Raw genomic sequence first — 15,643 nt, 5'->3', positions numbered from 1 at the left:
ATATAACCTACTAAATCTGAATAACAAAACCGTACATAAACTAACTGTATAAAGTATAATGTATATTTATATTTCAGAATTATCTATCGGTACATTATATTTACAGAATATATAGAATTGATTAACCGATTTATTATGTTAATATTTATAATATTACTAACTATGAGACCCTTTTATAATGCATCATCTATTGTATTCGTATATGTTTATTTTATCAATTTGTATTAGTTTTATATTTTATATGTTTGTGGTAAAATAACAAAAATTAAAAAACAAAAAACGTATTCCGTGATAAAAATGGAAATGGCGTTTTAGGCAAACTCGTAATTGTTTTCACCATCCAGTATCGGGGCCCGTGCTTATAAACCCTTTAGTCTAGACGTAATCTCAAATGACAATAAAGTCTTAGACTCTTATCACAACCTTGAATTCAGACTCTATAAGTTGTATAAGCGCCAGGCTCGTCCTTAGAAGATATCTACATGTTTGTTGGTAGAGTGCAATGCCACAACATAACGTTCAAGTTCCTTCACACAGTAACTGCCCAGCTGCAATTATGTATGTTAAAAAATGTCTGTTTTATGTCATATGATGTTGCCTAATACTTGCTGTCACAAACAGACAAGCACCCTCAGATAATCATGCCAATGTATCTTAACCAGAAGTCTGTTATAGAGTTCTTACAACAAATTAAAAACAAAAATCTTCTTGTAACACACCTGTCATTCTATTTTTCTCTTCCTCGCCAAAATATCAATATCAGGGATAGTTACATTAAGATTGAAAATCTACCTACTCCTGAAGCATCTTGCAATAACCAGCTTTCAAAAACCAGAATAGCTTAAATATTGCATTGCACACCATGCTCTGTGCCCTCAGTATTAAGAAACCGTTGTCCCAGACAGATTGGTTTTTCACAGTTCCTGGAACGTAAACCTTTGCATTAGCAAGAGTATATTCTATGTCGCTCAATCGCACGAAGAATCCTATTGCACATAGAACATTGGAGGCAACATAAATACCATTTACCTATTCAGGATATTTCTTACGAAGTGTTGATGCTATTTCAAAAATGACTTGGCTACAAGTCACAACAAGTTTGTTTTCCCCAACTGTCTTTGATGTTTGAGGCAGTAATCCAATGATGTATTATATATTCAGCCAAACAAGTTTAGTAATTTGGTAAATGTGCTCAAATAAAAGAAAACTCGTGACTTTGAAAGGTATCATTTGTCAGTATAAGTAAGAGAGATGTTCAATACAAATGAAATGTGCGACAGTCACGTCGTAAACAACAATACTTTAGGTGATTAACTAAATAAGAAATGCTTGGGTTCAGATTTGTTTTTATACACATATATACATAAAGAATACATTTATTAAAGAAACAATCAACAAAATAATCGGGTGTGTACGACAATGATGTTCCCAAGTGGAATAAAAACAATGTTTAAAAATAAAATGTGTCACAATATCTTCATCATACGATATATATGTTTTTAATAATTGTATTTATATCATCTATTTACATTATTTTTAATGCTTATGCACAGACCAACAGACCACAATTTATTGAAATATACGATTTTAATATTATTAAAATCATAACAATTAGGAAATAGCCATGCTCCCAAACAAATCCGTCTTTACGGCATTGCCGACTGCTGTGGTTCATTGCCTGGGATGTTACCATAGTACATGTGTTGATCAGAGGAAATATATACTAAACAAAGAGGGTTGAAAATAATATTATCTCGCCTTCATGTAAAATTCTTCAATCTCATTGGCTGTTTGCCGTTGGACAAATCCCTTATACCCCTGTGGGCGGAGCCAAATTCTCTTATACCACGTCTGTAATTTCCAGCCACCCCAGTTAATGCTAAAGCAATATTGTTTTTACTACATACATTTCTGATAAAAAAAAGAAGTTTTTTTTGTTTTATTATTAATATCTGTTTCAGACAATTTCGTATTACAAACATTTGAAGTTAAAAACTCGTTTACCGATGGAACTATTTTTCGTGACTGGCAAGTGGTTTCGTTCGCGTCCGCGGGGTACGGCTCCGTTAATAAATTGTGATATGTTTCTTTAAGGGCGCATCCAAAACGTTTTAGCCCAAATTTTCCCCTTTTTTATACTTTTGGCGTTAAAATCAAAATTTCCCCTATTTGTTAGGTTATCCCTGTCCCGAGTCAGGCCCCCGATCCTATCGGAGGCCGGACTCGGGATAGGCGTGTTCGAAACCCTAGTGGTATATGGACACGTTAAACAAGTTACTAAGCTAATAAATTGTTAACAATTATTGTCTGGCGTTATTTTGATTATTTGGCTATATGGTTTAACATGTCGGCAAGATTTATTCGTTGTAGAAGCATCTCTCGGGAATATGGCTTTTTAAGTAGCTTCTGTGTGCTCTTTTACCCCCTCGCCTTCGGCTCGGGGTAAAATAACACACGGAGGGTACTTAAAAAGCCATATACCCCTCGTGATGCTTCTACAACTTATATTAAAATGTTGTTTTTAACATAAAGTATAATGCATGGAAACTTGCTAATGATAACGCATACACAACAAGGGAGTGGTAGTCTTGTGACATGGCTTGTAGTGATGCTGTTGTGTTGGTCCTCTTGTCAGATTTTACTCTCTTTCAGATAGCCTAACTGCATGCAAATCGTCTGTAACATAAGATTCTTTAATATATACATTTAATATTTATAGCTAAAACCAGACCAAGATAATATTAATAGTCACCATCTTGAACAATGTCCACCTTTGCTAGTACATGACATTTTTTTATCACTTAATTTTTTTTAATGCTCCCTGTAATATGTGCTGTGTGTATGCTAATTTAGATCTTAATATTAAAATATATAATTACTTCTTTTAGTATGAAAACAAATCACTATTCACTTCATTATGTGAACATTCTGGAGTCTATACGCCTTCAATTGCTATAGAATAAATATAAATTGTAATAATAATTTACTGGCAGACCAATCAACCCTTCATTATAAATGTCTAAGCTGTTGAGAAATATCAAAATAAAAAGTATAAAAGAAGAATTCACCTTGAACCTTTTTCTAACCTTTTTTCAACTTTGTCTCTCTGACTATAAGACCGTGTGGAGTGTAGAACGAAGTTATATGCTCCAAAATAAATTTCACTTCACGAGATGTGAAAAAACTACAATTTAAGCAAACACAACTCACAACTTTGAAACATGAATACCATATAGTGTAGTAAGAGGGTTAGTTATGTTTTTAAATATCAATAAAAGTAAAAACTAATCTGTGTTTTTATTCCTGCTAGGACTAATAAAAAAAAATGTTCTCTACTTTAAAAGTCGCAGACCCTAGTTTTTGCCCATGAAAGTAGACACTGCTCTATAAACTGTAACACATTGAGATAAAGTTACAACAGAGAGGAGCAATAGTATAAAATGGACTAGAGTTCGTCTTCATAACTGTTACTTCTCAGAGATACATGCGTTTTGAGAATTATCACATATGCATTTCTTGGTATATGGATTACAACCACCATGATGACTAGAATGACTAGAACATTCTTGGATGTTCGAAAATGGATAATCTAAATAAATAAAATGTATCCTTTCCAATATCAAAATGCGTAGTGGTGTCTAGAAACTAGGGTCTGCTACTTTAGCATATACCAAACAGGTTTAGGTTTTGTTAGGATTTATACCTGCCAGTTTTTGTGATGATGTTTTCTAATCTGCTACCTATACCTGTTATTCAGGTCCTGGGTTGGGTTTTGTCGCCTATCCTCAGGCTCTGTCCGGTCTGCCCATCCCTCAACTCTGGTCTTTCATCTTCTTCGTCATGCTGCTCACAGTGGGACTCGACTCACAGGTAACTCGACTCACAGTTAACTTGAAAATATGTTGATTATCATCTATGTGATAACAGTCGTATGTAACTGGACAGTATGGTGATAAACAACTATGCGATAACAGTTGTATGTAACTCGACAGTATGGTAAACACCCACTATGTGATAACAGTCGTACGTAACTCGACGGTATGGTGATAAACAACTATGTGATAACAGTCGTATGTAACTGGACAGTATGGTAATAACCCACTATGTGATAACAGTCGTACGTAACTCGACGGTATGGTGATAAACAACTGTGTGATAACAGTCGTATGTAACTAGACAGTATGGTAATAACCTAATATGTGATAACAGTCGTATGTAACTGGACAGTATGTTGATTATCAACTATGTGATAACAGTCGTATGTAACTGGACAGTATGGTGATAAACAACTATGCGATAACAGTTGTATGTAACTCGACAGTATGGTAATAACCAACTATGTGATAACAGTCGTATGCAACTGGGCAGTATGGTAATAACCCACTATGTGATAACAGACGTATGTAACTGGACAGTATGGGGATAATCAACTACGTTATAACAGTCGTATGTAACTTGACAGTATGGTAATAATCCACTATGTGATAACAGTCGTATGTAACTGGACAGTATGGGGATAATGAACTATGTGATAACCATCGTATGTAACTGGACAATATGGTGATACGTAACTATGTGATAGCATTCGTATGTAACTTGTCTATATGTTGATAATCAACCTTGTGATAACATTCGTATGTAACTGGAAGGTATGATGATAATCCTCTATGTGATAACAGTCGTATGTAACTCGATAGTATGGGGATAATCAAGTATGTGATAACAGTCGTATGTAACTGGACAGTATGGTAATATTCACCATGTGATAACAGTCGTATGTAACTGGACAGTATGATAATAATCAACTGCGCGATAACAGTCGTATGTAACTGAAAAGTATATTGATAATAAACCATGTGGTAACAGTCGAATGTAACTGGACAGGTTGGTGATAATCCACTATGTGATAACAGATGTATGTAACTGAACGGTATGGTGATAATCAACTATGTGAAAACAGATGTATGTAACTGGACAGTGTGGCGAAACTTAACCATGTGGTAACATTCGTATGTAACACGACCGTATGTTGATAATCCTTTATTTGATAACAGTCGTATGTAACTGGAGAGTATGGTGATACTTAATCATGGTGATACTTAACCATGTGATAACAGTCGTATGTAACTGGACAGTTTGGTGATAATAAACTATGTGATAACAGTCGTTTGTAACTCGACAGCATGTTGATAATCAACCACGTGATACCAGTCGTATGTAACGACACGGTATGTTGATAATCAACTATGCGATACCATTCGTATGTAACAGGACAGTATGTTGACAATCAACATTAGAGTTAGATCTACCCGTAACACCATAGGTAGATTCATTCCAAAGATAACGTGATGGATGAAGTCATGAATGAGAGAGAGAGAGGGGGAGGGAGGGAGGGAGGGGGGGGGAGGTTGAGTTTGATCTGTATCTAGCATCTCGTTTATCAATCTGCATTGACTTTAAAATCAAAATTTCCTCCTGTCTTTGGCGAAGGAACTGCATTCTATTATGTTTTGTTTTCAGTTTGTTGGTGTCGAGATTGTGATGACTGGAATTATGGATTCGTTTCCGAGACTTCTCCGATACAGATGCTACATCACAGCTATCCTCTGCGCCTTCTATTTCCTTACAGGACTCGTGTTCTGCACAAATGTAAGTTAATAGTATATAATACTAAAAGAAGGATGGTTATGCACGAACGTGAGTACACCCTTTTTGAAATGAATATAATTTCAAACTATGGCAGTTTTGGGTGTCTTTGTGATTATTTCGACAGGAGACAGAGACAGAGACACGGGGGGGGTGAAAGAGAGAGAGAGAGACAGACAGACAGACAGACTGAGAGGCAGACAGACAGACACAGGCATAGACAGACCAGTGAGAGATCGAGGAAACTTACACACCATATGCTATTATTTCCTAAAAACAGAAAGGGATTTTTCTATACTACTTACGACAGCCTTTGGTGCCCGTTTTTGAAAGTGTATAGTCAAAAATTCCAAATATGGGTCCATTTCAATTCACTTCAGTGCGCGTGTGTACGTTTATGTGTGTGCATGCCTTCCTGCGTGTGCGTGTGAGCATGCGTGTGCGTGCACTCCAGAATATCTGATTGACTCTGCTCGGTTCTATAGCACTGTGTCTGATAGAGATGTGGTGTCACGGTATTCAATTTATGCAGCCCATCGTCTCCTCTTCAAAGACTGTCTTCATTACAGGGAGGAATCTACATGTTCCAACTGGCTGACTGGTACGTCGCCGCCCTCATCCTCATCATCAGCATCTTTGAGTGCATCATCGTGGCCTGGATATACGGTGAGACATTCCTTACTTAAAGTTAATATATCGAGAAATGTGTTTTTAACATTCAAATAGCAGTGTTGAAAATTAGCAGTCGCCTAAGGGCAATTAAGAATTTTACAACGGTATTCCGTTGGGCGACCATTGACTTTAGGGTCTGGCGAGTATGGTACTACACACTGGTACTGAATCCAATATGACGAAACACACTACACATCAGGCAACACAATACATAGAACATGTTCTATATTTTGACAGCGCCAACATAATGAATAAAGATCAAATTCATATAAAATCATATTAATTTATTACGTTTTAAATCCATGCCGTCTCAGATAACATTTTATTGGGGGTAACAGTGCAGTGTAAATTAAAACAAAAATTAATTACAAACTACCATCAAACTACATAGGTTAACACTTCTTTATTTTCTGATACATGGTTCAAGGCAATTAATGGATCCTGTTTTTATAATATATCGAAAACGAAAGTCAAAGTTTAACCTCTTTTAAAACGATCGAGACATTATTTTGCAGCATTTAGTGATTTTGTTTTATTTATTTATTTATTTGTTATTTGATTTTATTTGATTCCATTTGATTCCATTCCATTTTATTTTATTTTATTTTATTTTATTTTATTTATTTTTATTTCCTTCTTTGTTTGATTGGTTTTTCAAACAGCTACATTTTCAACTCTATTACCGTTTCTCTATGAGAACAGCAGTGACCAAACACTATCAATAACCTGTTGGTATGCTCCGACCACTGTTAAATGACTGGAATTCTAGACAAAACACATGTTCTGCTGTTTTTGTGTTTCAGGATTCAAGCGGCTAGATGCAGATCTGGAACTCATGATAGGAAGGAAAGTTCCCATCTTCTTCAAAGTGATTCTAACTTACGTCGCACCACTTATATTCACGGTAAGATTACTTGATGCATTCCCGTTCCTACAATATATTCAAGTACCTCTTTTTTAGTGTATTTAGCTGAGTGTAAATTATATGGTAACAAGCACTGAGGTGTTGATTTCTAGGAGTGAATGTTGAATATCTTAGGCTACCGGTTGTCTTTAATTCCAAGCTGACATTTGTTTCCCTTGTTTCAGGTGGCCATAGTGTTTACGCTTGCGCAGTACACACTTCCGACGTACGGGAAGTACCAGTACCCGTACTACAGTGCGATCATTGGTTGGATGTACGCCACAATCTCGATAATACCGATACCTGTGTTCATCATCTGGGAACTCAGTAAAGTCAAAGGGTCACTGAGGACGGTAAGATAAACCCTTCAGTCTGATAGTTATCTCGTATCTCAGTAAAACCGAGGGGTCACTGAGGGCGGTAAGATAAATCCTTTAGTCAGATGGTTATCTCGTAATTCGATATAACCGAGGGGGCACTGAGGGTGGTAAAGTAAATCCTTCACTTTGATGGTTATCTCCTAATTCGGTAAAGTCGAGGGGTCACCGAGGGCGGTAAGATAAATCCTTCAGTCTGGTAGTTACCTCGTAACTCGGTAAAGCCGAGGGGTCAAAAGAAAGAAAGAAATGTTTTATTTAACGACGCACTCAACACATTTTATCTACGGTTATATGGCGTCAGACATATAGTTAAGGACCACAGATTGAGAGAGGAAACCCGCTGTCGCCACTTCATTTTCGATTAGCAGCAAGGGATCTTTTATATGCACCATCTCACAGCCAGAGTAGTACATACCACAGCATTTGATATAAACGAGAAATAGCCCAATGGGCCCACCAACAGGGATCGAGCGAGCGTTTTACCACTGGGCTACCTTCCGCCCCGAGAGGTCAGTGAGGGCAGTAAGATAAACCATTTAGTCGGCTAGTTATGTCGTAACTCGGTAAAGCCGAGGGGTTACCGAGGGCGGTATGATAAATCCTTCAGTCTGATAGTTATCTCGTAATTCGGATAAGCCGAGAGGTAACTGAGGGTGGTAAGATAAATCCTTCAGTCTGGCAGTTATCGGTAAAGCCGAAGGGTCACTGAGGGCGGTAAGATAAATCCTTCAGTCTGGTAGTTAGTTCGTAACTCGGTAAAGCCGAGGGGTCAATGAGGGCGGTAAAATAAACCATTTAGTCTGATAGTTATGTCGTAACTCAGTAAAGCCGAAGGGTCACTGAGGGCAGTAAGATAAATCCTTCAGTCTGTTAGTTATCTGTGAATTCGGTATAACCGAGTGGTCAGTGAGAGCGGTAAAATAAATCCTTCATTCCGGTAGTTACTTTTTTATATAATATATTTTAATGCTTGAAATTCTATTTAAAAAATACGTTTCGAGCCAAGGAAATACCACTGTGTATTCTAATCCTAAACTTAGTTGAAGGAAGGGACATAACTCAGTTTGAATACCGGGTGCGATCTAGCCTCATTCGGTAGATCGCTCTCTTGAGGTGCATGGATCGTAGGATCGAACCCTGTCGGTGGACCCATTCTCCGATTATTTTTCCACATCCCAACCAATGCTACACGACTGTTATATCAAAGGCCGTGGTACGTGCTATTCTGTCTGTAGGGAAATACAAATTAAAGATCCCTTGCTGTTAATGGGAAAATTGTCAGAGTTACCAAAAATGCTTGAAATCCAATAGTCGATAATTAATAAATCAATCTGCTCTACTGTTGTGGTTAAACAAAACAAACTTTAAATTACTGTTCTGATGGTGTCAGAACCTCAATTTATTTTAAACAATGTTTTCGTAAAACTAACTATTTTCAGTACTTTATTATGAATCCCCAGATTAGTTGACAACGCCAAGGGTGGGTTGCATTGATATTGTCACACAAAGAGAATAGATACAAATACATTTCGCTCCCCATCATACCCCTAGGACAAGATCAAGAAGAGTATTTTTAGCTCCTTTAGCACATGAATTTAAAATAAAAAGGGGCAGGACGTAGCCCAGTGGCAAAGCGCTCGCTTTATCGGTCTGGGATCGATCCATCCCCGTCGGTGGGCCCATTGAGCTATTTCTCGTTCCAGCCAGTGCACCACGACTGGTATATTAAAGGCTGTACTGTCTGTGGGATGGTGCATGTAAAAGATACCTTGCTACTAATGAAAAACTGTAGCGGGTTTCCTCTCTAAGACTATGTCAAAATAACCAAATGTTTGACATCCAATAGCCGATGATTAATAAATCAATGTGCCCTAGTGATATCGTTAAACAAAACAAATTTTAAAATAAAAATAGCACTAGAAAAGGATTAAATATCAATATTCATATGGTTAATTGTTCCCCATAGTTTAAGTTAGGGGAGCAAGTGATCCTTTCCCTCAGTTGTTTTTAAGTGTGGTCTGTTAGATGTTTCTAAATATTATAAGTTATACTCAAGCTACAGGCTGTACAGGCTGATGAGAAAAACTACAACGTGCCGATAGGAAAGGTATGACTATAGATTCAGTGTGCTGTGAATTAGAGAAACGAAAATTGAAGATAGGGTTTCCAAAAACAAATGATTGGTTTCAAAAAGGTATCTTCCAAAGGGGTCCAGACTAACATCATAATAAAATATTTGTGACACAATATGTACCTCAAGTATTGTGTTGTAACAATACCGCCTTCCAGCACATCGAGGGGTGGCAGTTTTCGTACACGCAGCGCAAGGGTGTAGTGTCCAGGGCCCCGTTCCACGAAGCGATCTTAGCCCTAAGATTACCTTAAGCGCATAGCTACCCTATGCATTTAAGTTGATCTTAGGGCTAAGATCGCTTCGTGGAACGGGGCCCTGGACAGTGGCAGTCCTCATGTAGACGAATCGCCTGACTGGGATTCGCGGTAACAATCATAACCTTCTCAATGTCCTTCAATGTCTCTATAGTTGACTTTTCATATATATTTGCAAGGCTTCTAGGTAAGGAGTTGCTGTGGATGGGTCATTTGCTTACAAGCCAACAAGACCTGTATAACTGAGCGTAACGTTTTCAAATATTTAGTTAAAATGCGTGACGTCAAACTAATTTGTGGTATCGTTTAGTACTGTGATTTATTAAAAGTGGAATTAAAATATTATTTTATAAGTGTTATAGGATAAATAGAATTCGCTACTCGTGTTTTTAATATATAAAAATATCAACTTTGTCTAGTTAATCGGTATTTTTCTCGGCAGAGCCTCGATAAATACCGATTAACATAGACTTGGTTGATATTTTCCATATTAAAAAATACTCGTGACGAATTCTCTCTCTCTCTCTCTCTCTCTCTCTCTCTCTCTCTCTCTCTCTCTCTCTATCTCTCTCTCTATCTCTCTCTATATCTATGTATATATATATATATATATATATACACGTTGAAAATGTACTGAATATAAATGAGCTAGATAGAGACTGTGCTAGTAGGGTGCGACGCCGCAGAAGGCATTTTTGATTTTAATTTTTGTTTTGGGATATTTTTTCTGTTTCTATTTTTATTTGTTTATTCCCTAAAATCCGTTTTGACAAGTAACATCGCATAGCAAAGATGTTTCTTGTTGTTCACTATACTAGTGTTTTTTTTAGGGTGTTGTTTTCTGTTTGAAAATAGCATTCTCAGGGTTTTTTGTATACCGCTTCATTTGTTTACAAAATCCCCCCCCTATGATTTTGATCAAGGTACGGCTCGCTTTTATAGTCCAAGACGATTTCTTGTTGTTCTTTTTTTTTTTAACTTCGCCCCCCCCCCCCAATTTCCCCCCCCCCCCCCCCCCCCCCCCCCCAATTCCCCCCAAATACGCCCATCACTATACTAGTGTGTTTTACTTTCAGCGCATAGCCAAGACGATTTCCCCATCAGACAGCTGGCTTCCGAACGATTCGTCATCCCGGACGAAGTACAGAGGGAATGAGCAGAGCACGTTCAAAGAAAATATCTCTCACTTGTGTATTCGATAAAACAAAACATTTAAAGCCCTTGTATCAACTCTTCATTATTTAATATGTTTCAGTATTCACTACAAGGCAGAAAATCAACTCTAGTTTTAATTGTATATTTGATACACTTTCTTGTTTAGAATGTCAATGTTTGTATATTCATAATAAACATGTATAAGTAAAAACCGAAAACTGGTTTTTACTTCCCAGTAATCTCGTATGCATAATAATATAATGTTTTTTGTTTTCTGAACGCTGGACAGCTTTCAATGTACAATTGCTATTGAAATGTTTTTATGTGATAACTATGAATGCATACGTCAGTTATGGAGTGTCACCCAAGTACTTTAGCATCAATGTCAATAAATCTAGTGCCTTGACCTAGATTAAGTTACATCTAATTTGCTAAGTTATAAAATTCTTATAGTATGTGATCTGAAAAAAATCACATACTTTGATTGTACTGAAAATATAAAAAAAATACATATATATATATATATATATATAATATATATATATATATATATATATATATATATATATATATATATATATATATATATTAGGAAATAAAAAGACGTTTGAGGTAGTACAATCAAAATACGTTTTATATACACACACTGATATTTAAAACACGAAATGTATTCAATACTTAATTTTAATCATTAAAACGATTGATAATAATTATTACAAACATTTCAGAAATGACAGAACACTCAGGATAATCTGCTTAATTTGTGTCAGTTTGATCTAGGGCAATTCCACGGTAATTGACGCAACATTCAGACATTTTTTAAGTATTTTTAAGTATTCAATAAAATTCTTAAGACTGTTTTTGATTGAAATAAATATGTTGTGACAATTCATGTCAAAACAAAATTTCACTGCATACAATCTCAGCGCAACTACAATCACAAATGAAGTGTGGGTAACTGACGCAACAAAAAAAGTTAACTTGTATTTGACATGTCTTTGAATTTGCTAAATTCTCTGAATCTGAAGAATGAAGTTTTCATGTATATATAGAAATGTGTAGTGCACAGGTAATATATGATCAAAAGAACACGAGAACTGAGTTTTCTACAAGGAATGTTTTATTAATGGGTAACTGACATAACACTAAAAGTAACTGACGCAACATTTGCGAATCATAAGAACTAATAAGAACATATTTTTAAAATAAAACATTTGTCTTTGGCAAGTGGTTCATCTAAATTGTAAGAAATACATAAATCTTAAAAAGGAATTTAAAAAAAACTAATAATAGGGGCATGTTCAGGGTGGTGGGTTCAACCCACCATTTCCCAACCCTATCCCTGCTCAAAGCAAATTATGATCATTTTAATATGCATATATATGCATTTGTCATGGTGAATTTTACTTGTAGAATGCAAGAAATTGCATTTTAGGACATCAGGTTCTCACAATTCCCCACCCCTGTAACTCTCAATGCCAGCCAGTCTAAACCCCCACTCCCTTCACAATTTTCTGCACACATGCCTCAACAATGAGACAACAGCTTACGCTTACGTTTACATGTACATCTTGATTGGAAGTGTAATGATTTTTTTTTTTTGCAATTTCCAAGAATATATATACTGCATTCACTTTCTTATGACATCACCAAAATGACTGAACCGAACCAAATGTTTCGTAAGAAATGGATGGGAATAAGGCAGATATTTTAAATGACCCACATTCTTTCTTTAAAATCTGGGTTTTTTTATTCTCCGCATGCTGTCCTGTCTCATTTTTTTCTCTTGTTTGATTTCACTTTATCTTACTCCATTTTTCACTATTCTCTGTTCTTTCCCCTCCCCAACCTCTTTCCGTCTTCGTTCAAATGTGCTTGATTCTCGTTCAATTTCTAGGTTGCTGTCTTGGTAGGTATTCTTCTAAAAACATCAGCAACTTGGGATATTTTCAGGAGTAGTAACCAATTTATCAAACGAAAGGACATTTGCTATTTAGAACTATTAAAGGGGCAATCTCATAGTTGCATAATACATTTCCATTCTTGAATTAGATTACATGCCCATAAAATATTACAACCAAATAACTTCATTTACAGGTAAAAAAGAATTATATCTTTACAAAATTGATTTCAGGTGACCAACAGTTAATTGCGTGAAATCACATTTTGAATTTGAGTTGCAATTCCACAATGACAAAGGATTGGCTGTTTTGTTGAATAACTGATGGAAACTGTTTATGTACTTTACAATTTTAGCCAAGAACTCACGGGAAACCACTGTGGCAGTATGGTGTAATATTTTTTTTTATATATTATAGTTAATTATAAAAGATTGTGTATGAAATTATCTAATGTGTAGTTATGTATCATAAATAAATCCGAAAATAGCAAAATAACTGACTTGCCACTACATGTATCAAACTGCAATTCTAAATTTGTGTTACCGATAATTATTATTGAACTTTATAGATACTGTTTACAATAAATGGTGGTGTATATATATTAATCTAAGCTAATGAAACAATGTCTACCTCTGACATCACAAGCAATACAATATATCTAATGAAACAAATTGTATGTGCATCTGACGTCAAAAGTTATACAATACATGTATATATCTTGAAGTATAAGAGTATATGCATGGATGCTTGTGAAACTGATATCATCTACATACATGTATCTATTTAAAAACAGTGTTAACTGAGTCAAGTTTATTTTATTTTAGTGAAATAGACATCTTTAGATTAACTTCTAAGGAGTGACAGTTTTTGAAAACTATTTTTTTTCTATACCTGTTACACTGGCTTTCAACACAAAGACGGACGCAGTGTGTAAAGGTTCTTTATTTGAAAGAAGGGTGTTGTTTTAAACCCTATAAAAATAATAACAAGAATATTAAAATACATAAATAACAACATCATACACAAAAGCACAAAAACTACATAACTCTCTGCAGTATATTTAAAGAAAATATACTATTTATCCAAATATACATACCAAGGAATTTAATTAATGCTACTCATTAATGCTATAAATAAACTATATATTATCTAATATTTATTAATAAAGGATTAATAAATAATCTAAAGTCCACATCTCTTTTCATAAAGTTCAGCACAATTTAAGGTTAAGCTATACAATATAAATATTTACAATATGATATAATTAAAACTAAGCTTCTGTTTACAAGTACATGAACTGCACGTGCATTAAGAATACTGCACGGGCCTTAAACAAGAATGTACCCTGAGCAATAATCAATAGTCTACCTTTCGCTGTGGGCGATAGAGCGACAGAACATAGGTCGTCAATAGGGAATGTAGATATCAGCAGCTATAAAACAAATAAAACACTTATAAATCACCCTCCATGTCTGATATACTAAAATATAGACAACACAGTACTCTTCTATTTGTTAAGTACAAGCTAAGCTAGTATAATAATCTATATCAAATAAACGCAATTACGCCATTACACGCCTTGTTATAAACTAATTATTACATTTATTCCCTTATATAAAATCTTAATCCAAATTAATATAACTACTTCATAGATTAAACACCAAATGACAGAATCGAACCAAATGTTTCGTAAGAAATGGATGGGAATAAGGCAGATATTGTAAATGACCCATATTTTTTCTTTAAAATCTGGGAGTTTTTATTCTCAGCATGCTGTCCTGTCTCATTTTTTCTCTTGTTTGATTTCACTTTATCTTACTCCATTTTTCACTATTCTCTGTTCTTTCCCCTCTCCAACCTCTTTCCGTCTTCGTTCAAATGTGCTTGATTCTCGTTCATTTTCTAGGTTGCTGTCTTGGGAGGTATTCCACTAAAAACATCAGCAACTTGGGATATTTTCAGGAGTAGTAACAAATTTATCAAACGAAAGGACATTTGCTATTTAGAACTATTAAAGGGGCAATCTCATAGTCTTTTGTTTTTTATCTTTTGAAATGTAAAGATTATTCTTGAATTAAATTACATGCCCATAAAATATTAATTTCAAATAACTTCATTTATAGGTAAAATAGAATTATATCATAACAAAATTCATTTTAGGTGACCAACAGTTAATTGCGTGAAATCACATTTTGAATTTGAGTTGCAATTCCACAATGACAAAGGATTGGCTGTTTTCTTGAATAACTGATGCAAACTGTTTGTGTACTTTACAATTTTAAAATGCGATGCACTCTTAAGCAGATCTTAACTTTTGGCATCTGTGACTTGTATCAGTAGAAAGATGAGCTCTTCTTCGTGATTCTTAACTATCGCATCTACAGTCCCGTTGAAACTGTGCGAACGTGTGTGAAATACGTCTTTAAATCTAAAAGCATTGGCTCGAATCATGATATAACTTGTTGGCCTTCTAATTCTAGAAACGATAGGAAAAACAATCAACAACGCAAATACCGGTCTATATAGAGACGACGGACTCGTAGTACTCAGAAAACTGCTCAGGAAGCCAAGCAGACAGAACAAGAAAAATACTTATA

General features: G+C 35.3%; 1 protein-coding gene across 2 annotated transcripts in view; it reads left to right on the top strand.

Moving 5' to 3' along the window:
• Positions 1-11,194, top strand: part of LOC121376041 (sodium- and chloride-dependent glycine transporter 2-like) — a 106,752-nt gene extending 95,558 nt beyond the window's left edge. For both annotated transcript variants that reach the window (XM_041503809.1, XM_041503808.1), the window contains exons 8-13: positions 3,758-3,870; positions 5,521-5,649; positions 6,216-6,312; positions 7,122-7,222; positions 7,408-7,575; positions 11,067-11,194. In XM_041503809.1, the coding sequence (XP_041359743.1) occupies positions 3,758-3,870; positions 5,521-5,649; positions 6,216-6,312; positions 7,122-7,222; positions 7,408-7,575; positions 11,067-11,192 (734 nt within the window). In that variant the 3' untranslated portion in view covers positions 11,193-11,194. The remainder of the gene's footprint in view (positions 1-3,757; positions 3,871-5,520; positions 5,650-6,215; positions 6,313-7,121; positions 7,223-7,407; positions 7,576-11,066) is intronic.
• The last annotated feature ends 4,449 nt before the right edge of the window (positions 11,195-15,643 follow it).

Source organism: Gigantopelta aegis, chromosome 6 (assembly GCF_016097555.1).
Source record: "Gigantopelta aegis isolate Gae_Host chromosome 6, Gae_host_genome, whole genome shotgun sequence".
Taxonomy (NCBI): domain Eukaryota; kingdom Metazoa; phylum Mollusca; class Gastropoda; order Neomphalida; family Peltospiridae; genus Gigantopelta; species Gigantopelta aegis.
This window is presented reverse-complemented; position numbering and strand designations above follow the sequence as displayed.